The sequence below is a fragment of the Myotis daubentonii genome, chromosome 10, assembly GCF_963259705.1.
Source record: "Myotis daubentonii chromosome 10, mMyoDau2.1, whole genome shotgun sequence".
In the NCBI taxonomy this organism is placed as follows: Eukaryota; Metazoa; Chordata; class Mammalia; order Chiroptera; family Vespertilionidae; genus Myotis; species Myotis daubentonii.
The window spans coordinates 38,651,499-38,668,890 of record NC_081849.1 but is presented as its reverse complement, the minus strand read 5'-3'; the positions used below and the strand labels follow the sequence as shown (position 1 = coordinate 38,668,890).

Here is a 17,392-nt window from a genome sequence, read left to right as displayed (position 1 = left end):
GGAGACATTTATCTTGGTGAATTCTAGCACCTTGACAAAGCAAAGACAAACCAAAATGAGAAGTTGCCTGTTATTGAGTGCTTACTCTATACCAGGCCTTCAGCTACATAAGCATTTTACTTACACAATGTCATTTATTTTAACCCCATTAAAAACCCTTGGAAAAAGAAAAAAAAAAAAACACCCTTGGATATGGTTTTCATATCCTCAGGGAGAAGACACTGAGGCAGAGTGAGCATGAACCACACCACTTGGTGAGTGAAGGAGCCAGGACACACATAATAGCAATCGTGAGCATATCTTGAGCTCTTACTAGGACAGGTTGCACTGTAAGCATCTGACTTGAACTAACTCGTTTAGTCTGCACAACAGCTCTCAGATGCGTGCTATTATTTCCCACTAATAATGAGGAATTGGAGGTGCCAATAAGTTAATGACTTGCCCAAAGTCCACATGTAGTAAGTGGGGATGCTGGTCTCACTCCTTGGCCCCACTTTCTAACTCCTTGCGCTACCATCTCCAAAAGCCCATGACACTGCAAAATAGTGCCTGATGCTTCCTCCCTTGCACACTGGAAATTTGATCTAAATATTCTTCCAGAGTTCCAGGCTCAGTCAGGGATGCTGAATCATGCTGACTCTCAAGAGACTGACTGATGGATAAGCCGGAGTATCAGTTTAATAATTTCCAAGGGTGGGCTGGATAGTTGCATCAGCCTGACCTGTCTGTTGTCTCCCAATACACAGGGACCAGCATCAGCATAAGGTTGCCTGGTGGACATAGAAATGGAATGGTGTTTGAGTTCTCTACCTGGATCGCTTAATGACCTCAGTATTCTATGTCCTGATATGTCTATCTCCACAATCTCTGTACATTATTTTCTGTATCTGCAGTAAGTTTTTGTTGGCCAGAGAGAGTAGATCAAACTCTGGATACATCTCAATGGCTGACTAGTTTCCTCCACATGGCCCCTTCTTTAAATAGATTAATGATTCAATCAATCTGTCAAAGTGGTTGCCCTGGACATCATGCCTTCTCTTGGAGGTGACTTTTCCTAGCCTTGCTCTCTGATTTGCTATTAAATCACCCAAAAATATTTATGAGCACGTCTATGAGCAAATAGAAGTACCGAGGAGGGAGAGACATTTTAGTGAATTACCATATAAACAAATGAAAAAAAAAATGAGGTGATTTTGGATTGTGATAAATGCTATGAACAATGTTCAGAGGAAGATAACTAGACTGAGGATTGGGATAGAGGAAGATACAGGGAATGTCTCTCTGAAGAGGTGAAGTCTGACCCGAGCCCTGCGTGCCAAGAAGGACTTGGTCATGTGAACATAGAGTTTAGTTCTCAGGGGAAGCATTTTATGTCTATATTGGAAGTGGAAGTTCATTGCAAATCTCTGCAGAGACAATGTGGCACAAATTAGGCAAATACAGTTGCAAAACTCCACACGCATCATTTCACATGCAGCATGTGCACTGGATTACATATTTGATATCAGGGCTATCTTGGGGTTTCCAAGGCATGTGATTACTATAATGAATAGGCTACGGTGGGTTGGCCTTGGCACCTGACCCCACATTGTTGAGATGGGAAGTGTGCTTCTAGCTGCTAAAAAGCAACATTTTGGAATACAACCGCTTGCCATTTGGGACCATAGCTCTTTTCCCTAACTAGATTACATGTTCTCTCAGAGCAAAGTCTGAGTTTTATACATTTTGGAATATCGCAAAGCACCTAGCAGAGTTCTGGGCATGTAAAATAAGAAAAACAAAGTCCGCTGGGTTTGCCTTAACTTTGGAACCTGCACTTGACTTGGAGGGACCAAGTCCTCCGCGCGAAGCTGCTCTTCACCCTCCGGCCGCGCGGGGGCGCAATGGGAATCCCGCGCGCCGAGCACGAGCGGCTGGAGCCGGTCTTGGCCTTGTGTCAACACGGCGCTGGTGGCGGCTTCGAGGAGGGGCTGGGACGCCCCGCAGACCCGCGCGCAGTCCGAGGGAGAGCAGGCGCGGCCCCGCCGCGGACGGGCGACTGGCAGCCATGGCGGAGTCGGCGTCGGCTCGGGTAAGAGTCCCCCTGGCCCGGGGGTGCGTTCGGGGTGACGGAGCTGCGGGGCGGGGCGGGGCGGGTCCCCCGGGCTGCCGCTGCGCCGGTGAGCGCCCACCTGCCCCCGCGACCCCCGGCTCTGCCCTCCCCTGTCCGGTCCCTTCCGCGTCGGGCCGGAGCCCCCGAGCGACGCGCCTTCGCCGGGAAACTTCTCCGAGGCTAGTTCCGTGCTCTCGGGCGTGTGACCGTCCCCACCCGCGCTCTCCGCGGCGCCCGGAGCGGTGTCGCGATGGAAACTCTGGGTCCCCACCGCCGCCCGGGAGCCCGCCGGCTGCTCCGGGCGCCCGAGCGCTCCTCGCTCCTCGGCGGCCAGCGCGGCTCGCTCCCGGCCATTGTGCTGCGCCGGTCCCTCCGGCCACATTGTCCCGCGACGGACTTCGGCGGCGGGGCTGCAGCCGCAGGTTGAAGGCGGGCTGGGCTGCCGCTCCCGGGGGACAGGTGTCAGCTCGCCGCTAGTTGCCCGGGTTGGTGGGTGAGGCTGGGGGGTCCCCCCGAGCCCGCCCTCCGCGGGACTCGGGGCTCGGGGAGAGGAAAGTCCTGGGCTTGGAGGCAAGAAACTGCTTCCAGCCGCAACTCGGCTCCCACCCCCCAGGGCCGGGCCTCCGTTTTCTTCCCAAATTATGTTGGACTAGTTGCTGGATAGTCTCTAGGGTTCCTGCCAGCTCTGACATTCGCTTGTTATTCGAAAGTAGTGGTGGATTTGATCATGCGAGAGGATCTGCGATGGAAAGGGCAGATGGAATTTAATTGGTTTATTTTATTTTGTTTTTTGATTTAGAGAGAAAGAGCAAGAGAAACATCGATTTGTTGTTCCGCTTATTTATGCATTCATTGGTTGCTTCTTGTGTGTGTGCCCTGATGGGCGATCGAACCGGCAACCTTGGCATATCCGGACGACACCCGGCCAGGGCTGGAATTTAATTTTTTTTTATTATTGATTTTTAGATAGAGAGAAGAGGGAGAGAGAGGGAAAGAGAGAAACATCGATTTGTTGTTCCACTTATTTAAGCGTTCATTGGTTGGTTGGTGTTTTTTTTTTATAACCCATTGATTTTTTTTTTTTTTTTACTCATTGATTTTTTTTTTTTAATCCTCACCCGAGGATATGTTTTTATTGATTTTAGAGAGGAAGGGAGAGAGAGGGGGCGGGAGAAAGAGAAACATCGATCGCTGCCTCCCATCTGCGCCCCAAGCATTTCGTGGTCTAGAAACACTTTCAGAATCATATGAGATCTCGTGAGAATTGAGGGCCAGCAAGATGCACTGTATTTGATTCTTTTTTTATTTTTTTAATCCTCACCCGAGGATATGTTTTTATTAATTTTACAGAGAGGGGAAGGGAGAGAGGCGAGAGAGAAGCAGCGGTGGTCAGGGCTGTTTGATTCTTGCAGGAAGGGGGTGAGAGCTCGGAGGGGAAGGATTGGCAGGCTTGCAGAGAGAGCGGTGTTTGCTCTCAAGGAAGCTGAAGTTGAACTATGAAGACAAGACACAAATGTTTACAGCATTTGCCTCATCTGACTCCTTTAACTAAGGCGATACAGTCAGACCTGGCTTTTCCTCAAGGCCAGATTAGTAGTGAAGCAGGGCAGGAGGGCAAGCGGGCGAACGGCCAGAGTGCTTCTGCCTGGCTGGTCAGTGCACAGCGACTTGTGTGGCATCAGCAGGTCTTGTTAAAAGGAAGCCTTGAAGATCCTCCAAAATTCGAAACTACGCTCTAAGTAACTTATGGATCTGTCGTTGTAGAATGTATTTAAATTGTCCTCCAGCATATTCCTATTCTCAGGCATTTTCTTTTCAGATGAGGATTCTGTACCTCTCATTTGACAGGGTGGCCAAGTAGGTACCATGATGAAAACAACTAAAAATGCTGAGGGGGGGGGGGGACGACGACGATGACGACACAAATATACTTGATGTTTATGTTAGTAAAGAATACTTGGAGCCCAAAATCCAGGGGAAAGAGGGAGCTCTTAAGAGGTAAGGAGAGTTCTGAAACCAACTTTGAGGGCTTTTGCTGAACATTCATCTGTGGTGTTTATGACCTCAAGGGGCCTGGAAAATAGAAGATAAAACTCAAAGCCTAAGGTGAGAGTCAGGAAGCCTCCTGCCTGAATCCCATAAAGCTGAGACCCAAAGGGCAAAGGGCAACATGAACGAACTAAAAGCTCTTACCCCCAGGTGATTGCAGAGAAAGTTACATATGTCCAACCTTGGTGCCGAGAGATGGGTGCAAGATGGCTCTTGAAAATTGATGACTCTTAGATGGTTTTATTGCCTGAATTTATATGACCTGGATGGTCCAAGAAACTGCAAGCAGAGAATTTAATTTAAAGTAGAACCTCCAGCTGTCTGACAAAAATAAACATGAATTGCCCTAGCTGGTTTGGCTCAGTGGATAGAGAGCATCGACCTGCAGACCGGTTCGATTCCGGTCAAGGGCACATGCCCAGGTGGCAGGCTCGGTCCTCAGTAGGGGATGTGCAAGAGGCAGCCCATCAATGATTCTCTCTCATCATGTGTTTATCTCTCCTCCCTTCCTCTCTAAAATCAATTACAATATATTTTAAAAGAAAAAAAGGAGGGGGAATAACAGAATAAGGAAAAAATCATCTAAAAGAAGGCAAGAAAGAAGATGAAAGATGGGATAAATCACACAGAAAAGGTACAAAATAAATATACATCAATAATTAGAATAAATGTAAATGGACTGAATGATCTAGTTAAAAGAAAAAAAGATGGGCTGGATGAGGGAAATTCAACTGTATGGTTTATAACATACAATACAGAATAAAGCTGTGGAAATGACTGAATATGAAAGGATAGGAAATCATATACCAGGTTAATACTAATGAAAAGAAAATTGGCCCTTGTTGGTGTGGATCAGTGGTTAGAGCATCGACCCTCGATCCAAAGGGTTGCAGGTTTATTCTGGTCAAGGAAACATACTGGGTTGCAGGTTCCCTGCCCCAATTGGGGCGAATGCAGGAAGCAACCAATTGATGTGGCTCTCTCACATTGATGTTTCTCTCCTCTCTTCCCTTCCCTCCTCCCACTTTCTAAAATCAAATGGAAAAAATACCCTCCGGAGAGAATTAACCAAAAAAAAGAAAGAGAGGGAGGAAGGAAATAGGCTTAACTATATTAATATTGCTAGAGATAGAGAACTAGTACTACTTTTATAATGGTAAAAGACTCAATTTACTAGCTTGATATGACATTTCTAGTGTTATATGCACTTAATTATGTAGCCTCAAAATATATAAAACAAAAGTTGATAGACCAAGGAAAATTCACTACCATAGTAGAAGATTTTGATATTGCCTTATTATTATTTTATCAAGCAGGAAACAATTAGTGAGGGTGTAGTATCTCCAAAGAACTTTCTGAGATAGTGGAAATACTCTGTCTACACTGCTCAGTGCAGTAGCTACAAGGTACATGTGGCTATTGAGCACTTAAAATGTAGCTAGTATGACTGAGGAACTTGCATTTTTAATTTAATTTCAATTAATTTAACTTTAAACAGCCACACGTTTCTAGTGGCTATTATAGTAGACAGGACATATAGAGAGGATATGATTAATTTTCCCATATATCTACCCCATATATATACTTCTGATGTATAGAGAGATTGATGAAGAGAAAAGAGAGAAGGCATAAAGCCCTATTACTGCCCTGGCCGGTGTGGCTCCGTTGGTTGAGCGGTGTCTCATGCACCAGAAAGATACAGGTTCGATTGCCAGTCAAGGGCACATGCTTGGGTTGCGGGCTAGCTCCCCAGTGGAGGCTGTGCAGGAGGCAGCCGATTGATGTTGCGCTCTCATATTGATTTTTTCTCTCCTCTCCCTTCCTCTCGCTAAAAATCAATAAAGTATTTTTTTTTAAAGAGGTGGTGGTGGAGGGATTGAACAAAAAGAAAAAAAGAGCTTATGGACACGAACAACAGAGTGGTGATTGCAAGGTGGTGGGGGTGGAGGTGGAAGAGGGATAAATGGTGAAGGAAAAAATAATAAAAGAAAGAAAAAAATAAAAACAAAACCCTGTTAGTAATGAAAGTGTGTCCTGGTGCTGACTGTGGGTGGGGCTGGGACCTTAGGTAGGGCTGCTGAGCAGAATGTCACCATGCGCCCTCTGTGCGTGGCTTGGGGTTCCTCAGATGGTCCCAGTGCCCGCTTGCCTATTATCTGCTCCAGGTGACACAAACTCCCTGCCAAACCCTCATTTAATTGCAGATTCACGAGCAAGATAGATGTTGTTGTCTTAAGCCTCTAAATTTTGGGATTTGAGGATTGGAACAGGTACCTGGGAAATATGCTCAAATATTGAAAGACATCAAAAATACTTTTAAAAAGGAGTGTATAGTATGTGCATGGATTGAAACATTTCATCCTAAAGATGTCACTTGTCAAATTTACCTATGGATTTGAGGCAGCTCCAAACAAAATCTCTAAAGATATTTTTTTGTGAAATTTTTCAAATTTGTAGAATATCAACAGGCCTAAAATAGTCAATATACTCCTGTAAAACAAGGAGGTAGGACTTTCCTTACCAGATATCAATAATTATCAAAAAGCTATGGCCATTAAGATGGCAATATTGACAACGTGATAGAAAAATTGACCCGTAGAACAGAATAGGGAAGCCAGAAACAAGCATATGTAAGAAAACTTGACTTATGACAGAGATAGCAGTTCAGATCAGTGGGTAAATGATGGATTTCTCATTATGTAGTGTTAGGTCTGTTGATTTCCCATATGAAAATTGAGTCTTGCACCGCAAATATCAGTTCTAGTTGAGGTAAATACTTAAATGAGAAAATCAAAACTATAAAGTATTTAGAAGACTGTATTGTAGGTTCTAGATTTCTGTTTTACAACTTTTGACACAAAAGTTCAAACCATAAAAGTATTAATACTGATAACATTCAGCTCCATTAAAGTTAAAGACTTTTGGTCAAATAATACTGAAGAGAGTAAAAAAAAAAAAAGTACAAATAAAGAGAAGATATTTGCAACATATATAACTGGTAAAGATTAGTGTCCAGAATTTACAGTGAAATCCGAGGGGACGTGAAAGAAAAGTCAGATAACCCAAAAGTAAGTGGGCAAGACTTTAGCAGGTAGTTCACTAAAGGGGACATTGAATGGCCTGTAAACATATTTCTTCTCAATGTCTTGGTCTCAATGTCTTCATTGTGGTGAGAGAAGCAGCCTTGCACAAAGTGTGCCACATAAAAGGAGATGAGTCTTGCGGGCTTAGGACTGAAATGTGAACCTGCAGTAGGACAGTGGGGCTAAGAGGACAGCTTCAAGAGGACTCCCCAAGTATTGGACTTGGTCATGTTGAGCTTCAGCCACAGTGATTTTCCTCTTGTCAAGGACAGACCATAAAAGTGAGAAGTATAAGAAGAATGTCAGAGGACTTTGATCATTTCACTGAATGATTATGAAGAATTTGTGCACTTATACTGGCTGCCAGGGTGCACAGATGAATGAGTTGAGTCTTGTAGGTCCTGCTACAGGAACCTTAAGGGCTGCTGAAAGGTTTCAGCAAAGGGGACCTGATCAACTATGAAGTCTGGCAGGAATGTGGAGACAGGAGTAGATGTAAATAATCTCATCACAGCAAAACATCACAAATAGCCCAAAATATCAAACAGAGAGATTGGTTTAAAAAATGAATCCTGACACAGAAAAGTGTTAGACAATATGCTATGTATGAGACACAGGTAACAAAACATGTACAGTGTGATTTCAATTTCATTGACCAAAAAAAGATGAAGGGAAAAAAACTTATAGGAAATACACCAATATTCTAACAACATATTTTACATAATCCTCCTCCCCTCCTTCCCTCTCTCTATTTTTCCATACTTTTTATTATATGTGTACAATTTGCAGTATCAGAATACAAAAGAGCATACTTTTTAAATTAAAAAGTAGCAGCCAGGTGCTCGTTATGAGTCTGCCGGACTCTCCTTGGGTTGGGAAGTGGCGCTGACTGACCGACCCGGGTCTGGCTCTTCAGCACAGGAGGAAGCGCCGCGCCACACCCTTGGCTTCTCCCTCGCCGCCCCCACAAGAGACAGAGGCCGAAGAGATGTCACTCCAGTCAGTGATGGCCGCCCTCCAGGCCGTGGAGAAGAAGATGGAGGCCCAGGCCGCCCAGCTGCAGAGCCTGGAGAGACGCATGGAGACAGCCGAGAAGAAGCTGGCCGACTTTGAGAAGACGGCCGTGGAGTTCGGGAACCAGCTGGAGGGCAAGTGGGCCGTGCTGGGGACCCTGCTGCAGGAGTACGGGCTGCTGCAGCGGCGGATGGAGAACATGGAGAACCTGCTGAGGAACAGGAACTTCTGGGTCCTGCGGCTGCCCCCGGGCAGCACAGGGGAGGCCCCCAAGGTAGTCCTTTTATTTGAGATTCTCAATTGGCGGCTTTTCCCTAATGGCTGAGACAGGAAGCACTCACTGTATAACATTTGCGATTTCAGTTGCCCCGGTCACTCGAGAATGATGGCGTCTGCTTCTCGGAGCAGGAGTGGGAGAATCTGGAGGACTGGCAGAAGGAGCTGTACAGGAACGTGATGATGAGCAACTATGAGACGCTAGTCTCTCTGAGTAAGCAGCCCTTTCCGCCCAGACACCCCACAATTCCTGGCCTGTGCTGAGTGGGAAAATGGGAGTCTCCGGGGCCTCAATTTACCAAGACATTAGGAAAGGTCATGGTGTCATGCCTTTCTTCTCTGTGGTCACATAGTCAGATCTTGATAATATTTACTAATAGATAAGAGGTCACGATATGCATTATAGTATAACATAGCTAGGGTTCCTCATGCTATTTTTTTTTCTTAATATATTTTTATTGATTTCAGAGAAGAAAGGAGAGGGAGAGACAGAAACATCAACAATGAAAGATAATCACTGATGGGCCACCTCCTGCACACCCCCACCAGGGACCTAGCCCGCACCCTGGGAATCGAACTGTGACCTCCTGGTTCACAGGTCAACGCTTAACCACTGAGCCATGCTGGCCAGGCCCTCATGATATTTCAAGTGCTTAAGACTATTGGATAAGGAATCCTTTGTTACCTGGGATGAGACAGGCAGTACAGGCTAACCAAAAATTGTCCTGGGCACTTGGCTGGAATCACAGCCAGTTGTGGTCTCGGTGTTTATTTTGTGTTGATGAGAAGTACTGCTTAATAGATACAGATCTTGATATGCAAAATGTTAGCTGTTACATTATAAATGCATTTTGTTTGGTAGACAAAATGTTTGACAGCCTAACGGTTCATGGAAGGTTGTCAAGAAGGCCACTGGGACTGGAGCAGAGTGGAGCGGGCAGGAAAGTAGCAAATGGGTCAGAAAGGTCACTGTGACCTCACTGGGTCATGTGTTGCTTGTGGCCGATGCCTTATCTGTCACAGGTGGGGGATAAGTGCCTGCCATTTCGCAGTGGTATTGGTGGAATGAGTGATGGGCTCCTGTGCCTGCCTGCTGAGCCACAGGGGACTGATGAAGGGGTATCGAGGGCGCAGTTAGCTGAATACATCATTCCAATGGGCCATAATTTTCTAATTGTCCCAAACTACTAGGGGAAAGTGACAGAAACAGTACTTTGAAGATTTAATATTGACTCCTTGACATTGGTCACCTCGTTCATCAGCAAATGACTAGTGTGCAATGAGAGTTTACTCTCCTGGGCTCACATTGTGCTATTTCCAACCCAGAGGTCCTTGGCCAGCCAGAAGGAGAAGCGGAGCTGGGTACAGAGATGCTGGGAGACTTGGAGGAGGAAGGCCTTGGTGGTGTCCATCCAGGTGAGTGGCTCCAGAATATTCCATTCCCCTCCCCACTCCCTGCAGTCTATAGTGAGCTTTCCCACTGCTAAACTGCCAAACATTGATCATCAGTAGCCTCATGTGGCATTTACTTATTCTGGATTCTTTTATGATTATCATTAGCTCACCTATTATGTGTGTCTGAACTCCTTGCTGCTATTTGGAACCCTTGAGATTCATGACCATATTGGACTTCGTGTCCTACACAGGACTTTAGTCAAAACCCACAGGGCATTGAGGATAGGGTTGCTCACAGCATCAGGAGAGAAGCTGACTGGGTGAGAGACAGGAAAAGCATTTATAAGCCAGGTAATTTGGGGAGAATGTGCAGGAAGAACAGCTGGATACATGAACTTTTAAGCTATAGGTTTAGCTGTGTGTGTGTGTTTTTAATCTTATTTTTATTACTTTAACACTCCTAAGTAAGTATAGTTTTTCAGTATATTGAGCCATTTTTCAGAGATTGAATATAATTTGTGGACAAACTTAGAAAAACTATCGTTTATAACATTGTTCTATAAGAAGATATATTCAGATTTCCCACCCACATGTCTCTACCTGAGTATAGGCTTCCCTTTCCAGGTTTCGGAACCCAGTCGGTCTCTAATTCCCTTGATCCTTTGATTTGAGCCCTTCTGGGATTCACATATGTTTAGCTCCAAAGAAACCGAAAGTGCTATAATGTGATCTTTTTTTGTTGGTTTTCTTTGTTTTGGCAGCAGAAGGGGTTGTGATTAAGCAGGAGGTAGAGTACCCGCCGGAACGCTCTGAGGATCTTCCGGGAGAGCTCTCAGGCCCCGCGGAAGAGCCGGCTTTCCTGGGCCCGGAGCAGACTGAGCTCTGGAACACTCAGGGCGGCTCTGTCCTCTTGGAACCAGGGGCCGGGGACGCTAATCTAGAGGAGCCCACTGAGGGCAGCAGAGACCCTGGCAGTGACAGAAATCTGGACTGCCCCCCGAAGCAGAAATCTAATAGGCCGGTGCAACTGGCTCCGGAATGTAATCCGGCCCTGAAGCTGAATAGGGAAGATTTCGGCCCCTACGATTGTCCTGAGTGTGAGCTCAGCTTCCGCTGTGAGCAGCAGCTGGCCTATCTGCGGGCCCACCCATCATGGGAGTCTTCCACCACCTCAGAGCCAGAGGAGGGTCTTAGGTCCAGGCCGCTGCTGAAGCCCCCGTCCAAGAAGGGGAAGCAGCATCAGTGTGACGTGTGCATGAGGAGCTTCAGCAGCAAGGTGAACCTGGCGAACCACCAGCGCTGCCATTTGCAGGAGGGGCCCAGTGGTGGCCAGCGTGTCCAGGAGAGGTTCTCGCCCAACAGCCTGGTTGCCCTGCCCGGCCACATCCCCTGGAGGAAAAGCCGGAGTTGCCTCATCTGTGGTTACTGTGGCAAGAGCTTCAGCCACCCATCAGATCTGGTGCGGCACCAGCGCATCCACACGGGTGAGCGGCCCTACACCTGCCCCGAGTGCGAGCGGAGCTTCGTGCAGAAGCAGCACCTCCTGCAGCACCAGAAGATCCACCAGCGGGAGCGAGGCGCGCTGGCCTCGGAGCCAGGCAGGCCCAACGGCCTGCTCTAAGGGTGCCAGCCCCCCGCCTGTCCGGGGGGGCTGAGGGGGCTGGCATTGGTCCCCCGAAGAGACACTGTGCAGAGTCAGGGACTGACTTCTTCCTTGGGGGTGTCATTTTGATTTGCCTAACTTTGGCCAAGCAGCAGGCCGAGCCCAAGTCCTCAGAACTGTGTGGAGGAGGGCGGGGCCAGGCCTGTCCCTGCTGTCTACCCTGCTGCTGTGTTTGCCGTGTCTTTGGCACCTTCGAGTCTCGGGTTTTCCCATCCATGCTGATACTTGTGCCCTGGGATTGGTTTGAGGGTCTATCCCAGGGCTTCAGGGCTTCCCGCGGGTGGAGTCGGGCCAAAGGAATGAGCAGGTGTGCAGAAGAGCTCTGGGAAGCATAACCCTCTGTTTTCTCTTCTGTTGTAGTCTCCTTGTTAATAACAAGTAGAAGTAATTTAAATGAACTGCTCACCTTGCTCTGAAGAACCTTTTTGGAATTAGATTTTAGCTGATTTAAAGAAAATACGGCCTGACACTTGTTTTTTAAACTTCCCAAGTTGTAGAAGTTGTTCCTAACATGGGGACTGCTGCCATCTGGGAGGGGATTGTGTCCGGGCCTCCTTTAGCCTGCCCACACTTAGGCCAGCGATCAGGGTGCATAACGCGGGCTCCCTATTGTGAGGGGACTTAGCACTCTCGGATGGGGCTCACTGAATCAAAAGGACCAAGGGGGAGAGAGCAGTGGGAGGACCCCAAAGCCCCCATTGAGAATGAGGAGTCTGGGAAAGGAGCTGAGAGTACGGAGCTGCTTCCTCCCAGGAGCTCGGTGCTTGGGCTTCTCACCACAGCTCGCTTCCTCTTCCGTCTGTGTCCTCGCTGGGTTCTGCAGCCTCACAGGGTAGACGACTCCTTTGTTACTTAAGGTTGTTCAGCTTGTATCAGCTTGTATTTGAGTTTGTTCCTGTTAGACCAGTTGTTCCTTGAGGTTGTTCAAATGACACACTTTCCCAATTAGTTCTGGGGTTGACTGTTCCAGAGATGATGGAGAAAAAGCACGTGGGTGCTTGTCTCCCAGGAGTGCTGAATGCCTGCCGCACTGCTGTTGGGAGCGGGCTCCTGGGTCCTGTGTGAGTGTCCCCTTTGATGACTTGGCAGTTGCTTAGAATAAAACTTGCTACTGGCAAAAAAATGTGCTCATGTTGGGTGTTTTTCTTCAGTTGTCAAGAAGACCCTCCTAGGAGCAAGGTGGAGGAGGTGCCTGACCTGGAGCAGCGACAGGGCTGACTTAAACCTAGATTTGCAGACGAGAAGAGGGTGTGTGTGGGACCCTGTTGGTGGACCCTGGGGGCTGCAGACAGTCTGAATGTCAGTTGTTGGAAGGCAGTAGGTAGAGGAGGCAGGTGCACCAGGGAGTACTGGGTAGCAGTTGGAAATATTGACCTCAGTATACATGTAGTCATATGGATTGATCTTAAAAATATAATGTTGAGTGGAAAATATAAGAAATTGAGATATATAACAATACCATTTATGTAAATTAAAAATGCATGTACACAAAACAGAACACATAGAAATAAAAAATTACACATTAAAGGCATCTCAGGACTCTGGCCAGGGTGCTCAGTGGTTAGAGCGTCCGCCGGCACAGTGGACAGGAGAGAGGAACAAGATTGACAAGGTACAGTCAACAGCACAAGATGCTTTTTGAAGGTAGGGACCATGTCTTAATCGTATCTGGACTCCCCAGCTCTGAGTACAGGGACTTTGCACAAAGGTGCTCAACTCACATTGCATGAGCAGATGCATGAGGGGAGTTCACAGAACAGGGAGCTCAGCATTGTCTGCACAGGGCCGGCTTCGAGGAGGAAGGGGGCTGGTGACATTTTTGGTCTCCCTCTACTAGTAATTTCCCTCGCAAGTTTTACGTACTTGGGGTGGGGCCACTTTAAAAACTGATACTTTTTCCAAGTAAGGTGCAGCCCTGGAATTTGGGGCCAGGTTAGGAGTGTGGCTTTGAAGCAACAAGGGATCAAATCAGTATATGGCATTGTTCATTGTGGAATTCGCAGGGTAACAGACAATTTGCAAATGAGTGCTGAAGGCATTAAGAGGATCTCTAGTGTGGACCCTAAGAAGAAAGATTCATTTGATGTGAGCCCCGAGAAGGAATTTATCTGCTGAGATGGGCTCCCCGGGGCCCAACCGAGGGCCCAACTTTTTTTAATAATAAGAGCCTAGCTGCCATTTGCTGACGGGCTCCTCACGAATGCTGTGTACCAGGGAGAACCTCAGACTGAGCTCTCAGTGCCCGCACTATTCCCAGCTTGTTTGTACCACCTGAGTCAACCTGGTTTTGTCTTCTACCAACGGACTGAGACCTGCCCTGTCCTATCAGAACTGCACAATTTTGATACCTCACATAAGAAGGACCTAATTAAGAACCTCAGCGGGAACTTTCACTATAAAAACAGCCTTCATGCCCTAGCTGGTTTGGCTCAGAGGATAGAGCATTGGCCTGCAGACTAAAGGATCCCGGGTTCAATTCTGGTCAAGGGCACATGCCCAGTTTGTGGGCTCGATCCCTAATAGGGGGCATGCAAAAGGCAGCCAATTGATTCATTCTCATCATTAATGTTTCTATTTCTCCCTCTCCCTTCTCTGAAATCAATAAAAAAAATATTTAAAGAAAACACACACACACACAAAGAAAAAACAAAAACAGCCTTCATTACCCTGGTCGGGTACTTCACTTGGTTGGAGCATCATCCCATACACCAAAAGGTTATGGGTTTCATTCCCAGTCAGAGTACATACCTGGGTTGCAGGTTTGATCCCCCGTCAGGGTGTGTATGAGAGGCAACCCATCAATGTTTCTCTCTCTCAAATCAATAAAAAAAACACATATCCTCGGGTGAGGATTAAAAACAAAAATGGACTCTGTCTTGGTGGAAGAGTTTGGGTATTACTTTAGTCTGTGTCTCTAGGCTGAAGCTCCTTTTTGCTCAGATAACTGCCTTTTATTCTTTACTGGAGGCCCGATGCACAAAATTTGTGCAAGGGGCTCGGCCCTCCCAGTCCTCGAAGCCCCAGCTTTGTCCGGGAGGACGTCAGAAGTACGTCCGGAAGGTTGTTCAGCTGTCCGGGCTAATTAGCATATTACACTTTTATTATTATAGATTACAGGCTACAATTGTTTTTGATTTACACTAGGAGCTCATCAGAGATCCATCAGACCAATATATTAAGAATTATAAAATACTGGTAAGTTGTGATCTTAGAAAATAAGAATTGATGCCCAATGTAAACAAGAGTTTGTAGACTTGTTGGACAAAGATTATAAAATGAATGGGAAATGCAGAAAGGTAGAAAATAAAAATTTATACTGCATACAGCATGTTTCATTTTATATTTAGTGATTAACTCTGGTTTTCCACAGTAAGGCTTTTTACAAATAAGGAAACAGGTCCCTTATTGAGTGGTTTATTCAAAATGCCTCAGGGCCTGAATTAGTGGTGGATTTACTTTTGCTGCAAGCCCAGCCTGGAGCCAGAGCTGTGAAGATTCCAGAAGATGGCTGACATGCAAGGGAAGACTGGGCGTTGTCAACCTAAGAAATGTTTAAACCTGTAGAGAATTTTTATGAGTGTATTTGAGCCAAACTGACAATTGCCAGAAAGCAAAATCTTAACATATTGAGAAAATGCTCCAGAGAATGACAGATTTGCACCTTATTTTATACATTACAATCAAAGGAGGAGGCTTAAGGGGTTACATGAAATCCATGTAACTGGACATGATAGATTAGGGAGGTGGGAGAAAGCAAAGTGGAGAAATCTCTGGGATTGGATAAAAAGTAAAATAAATAGACACTTCTTTTACATTTGTGGTTATAGGATAGTTAGCAGTTAACACTAGAACAAATCAAGAGGGGTTTTGTGATCTTTGCTCTGGTGCAGTGAGGGGTCCAGAAAAAAGGAAATTACCCTGACATTTCTCTCTTTTTTTTAATCCTCGCCCGAAGATATGTTTCTTATTGATTTTTTAGAGAGGGAGGAAGGGAGAAAGAAATATCGATTGGTTGCTTCCCGTAAGAAGGGTTTTGTGGTCTCTGCTCTGGTGCAGTGAGGGGTCTAGAAAAAGAGAAATTACACTGGCATTTCTTTTCCTTTTCTCTTTACTCCTCACTCAAGGATATGTTTTTGTTTGTTTATTTTTTAATTTTTAGAGGAAGGGGGAGAGAGGGAAAGAGATCGGTTGCCTCCCATACTCACCCCAACCAGGAATCAATTCCACAACCCAAGTATGTGTCTGACCGGAAATTGAACCTGAAACCTTTTTTGGTGCATGGGATGATGCTCCAACCAACTGAAACCCCTAGCCAGGGCACCCTGGCATTTCATAGATGCGAAAAGACAATAGACGGGCTCAGTTAAGGTTAAAGATTAACCTTTGTCAGGGTATCTCCCCTGACAAAGGTCAATCTTGCCATGATTAGCTTTTGTTAGAAAGTTTTAATTTCAGACCATCCTGTGTGGTTACTTTAGGTCTCAGTTTATAAGGCATACGGAGCAGGCCTTTGCTGAGCTTGTCAGGTTTAGTATGTGGCCCCTTTTTGGTCCACCGTGTGGCACAGAGGACTTCAGGGGTACACTGTGGCACAGAGGACTTCGGGGGTACACTGTGGCACAGAGGACTTCGGGGGTACACTGTGGCACAGAGGACTTCGGGGGTACACTGTGGCACAGAGGACTTCGGGGGTACACTGTGGCACAGAGGACTTCGGGGGTACACTGTGGCACAGAGGACTTCAGGGGACACAGTGTGGCACAGAGGACTTCGGGGGTACACTGTGGCACAGAGGACTTCGGGGGTACACTGTGGCACAGAGGACTTCGGGGGTACACTGTGGCACAGAGGACTTCAGGGACACAGTGTGGCACAGAGGACTTCGGGGTACACTGTGGCACAGAGGACTTCGGGGGTACACTGTGGCACAGAGGACTTCGGGGGTACACTGTGGCACAGAGGACTTCGGGGGTACACTGTGGCACAGAGGACTTAAGGGGACACAGTGTGGCACAGAGGACTTCGGGGGTACACTGTGGCACAGAGGACTTCGGGGGACACAGTGTGGCACAGAGGACTTCGGGGGTACACTGTGGCACAGAGGACTTCAGGGGACACAGTGTGGCACAGAGGACTTCGGGGTACACTGTGGCACAGAGGACTTCAGGGACACAGTGTGGCACAGAGGACTTCGGGGTACACTGTGGCACAGAGGACTTCGGGGGTACACTGTGGCACAGAGGACTTCGGGGGTACACTGTGGCACAGAGGACTTCGGGGGTACACTGTGGCACAGAGGACTTCGGGGGTACACTGTGGCACAGAGGACTTCGGGGGTACACTGTGGCACAGAGGACTTCAGGGGTACAGCGTGGCACAGAGGACTTCGGGGTACACTGTGGCACAGAGGACTTCAGGGGTACAGCGTGGCACAGAGGACTTCCACAGCTCTGCTCAGGGGCTAGGTCTCAGGAAAGGAAGAGGGGACTGACGATTCCCAAAGCTGTTTGGGGAAGAGAGGGAAGGCTTTTTTTTTTCCTTTTTTTAATGAATTAAATTTTTCCTGAGGTCTCTATTTGGTCTGGAAAACTAAAAGAGGTTTAGCCTGGCTGGCCGCGGTTCAGTGGTTGAGCGAACGTGGACCTATGAACCAGTAGGTCTGGGTGGCAGGCTCGATCCCCAGTAGGGGGCGGTGCAGGAGGCACCCCGACAGTGATTCTCTCATCATTGATGTTTCTATCTCTGGATCCCTCTCCCTTCCTCTCTGAAATCAATCAATCAATAAATAGGTTGATGGATTTTCAGAGTTAAAACCTTTAT

General features: G+C 47.0%; 1 protein-coding gene across 3 annotated transcripts; it reads left to right on the top strand.

Annotated features, from left to right (window-relative positions):
- Positions 1 to 1,759: 1,759 nt before the first annotated feature.
- Positions 1,760 to 12,695, top strand: ZNF212 (zinc finger protein 212). 3 transcript variants are annotated; one of them, XM_059712115.1, is made up of 6 exons: positions 1,854 to 2,071; positions 4,684 to 4,775; positions 8,141 to 8,512; positions 8,602 to 8,728; positions 9,841 to 9,930; positions 10,674 to 12,695. In XM_059712115.1, the coding sequence occupies exons 2-6, from the start codon at positions 4,746 to 4,748 to the stop codon at positions 11,528 to 11,530; spliced, it is 1,476 nt and encodes a 491-aa protein (XP_059568098.1). In that variant the 5' UTR covers positions 1,854 to 2,071; positions 4,684 to 4,745; the 3' UTR covers positions 11,531 to 12,695. The 3 variants fall into 3 exon arrangements, with proteins under 3 accessions (XP_059568099.1, XP_059568098.1, XP_059568097.1); XM_059712114.1 differs by having other exon boundaries at positions 10,671 to 12,695; XM_059712116.1 differs by lacking the exon at positions 4,684 to 4,775 and having other exon boundaries at positions 1,760 to 2,071; positions 10,671 to 12,695.
- Positions 12,696 to 17,392: the final 4,697 nt, after the last annotated feature.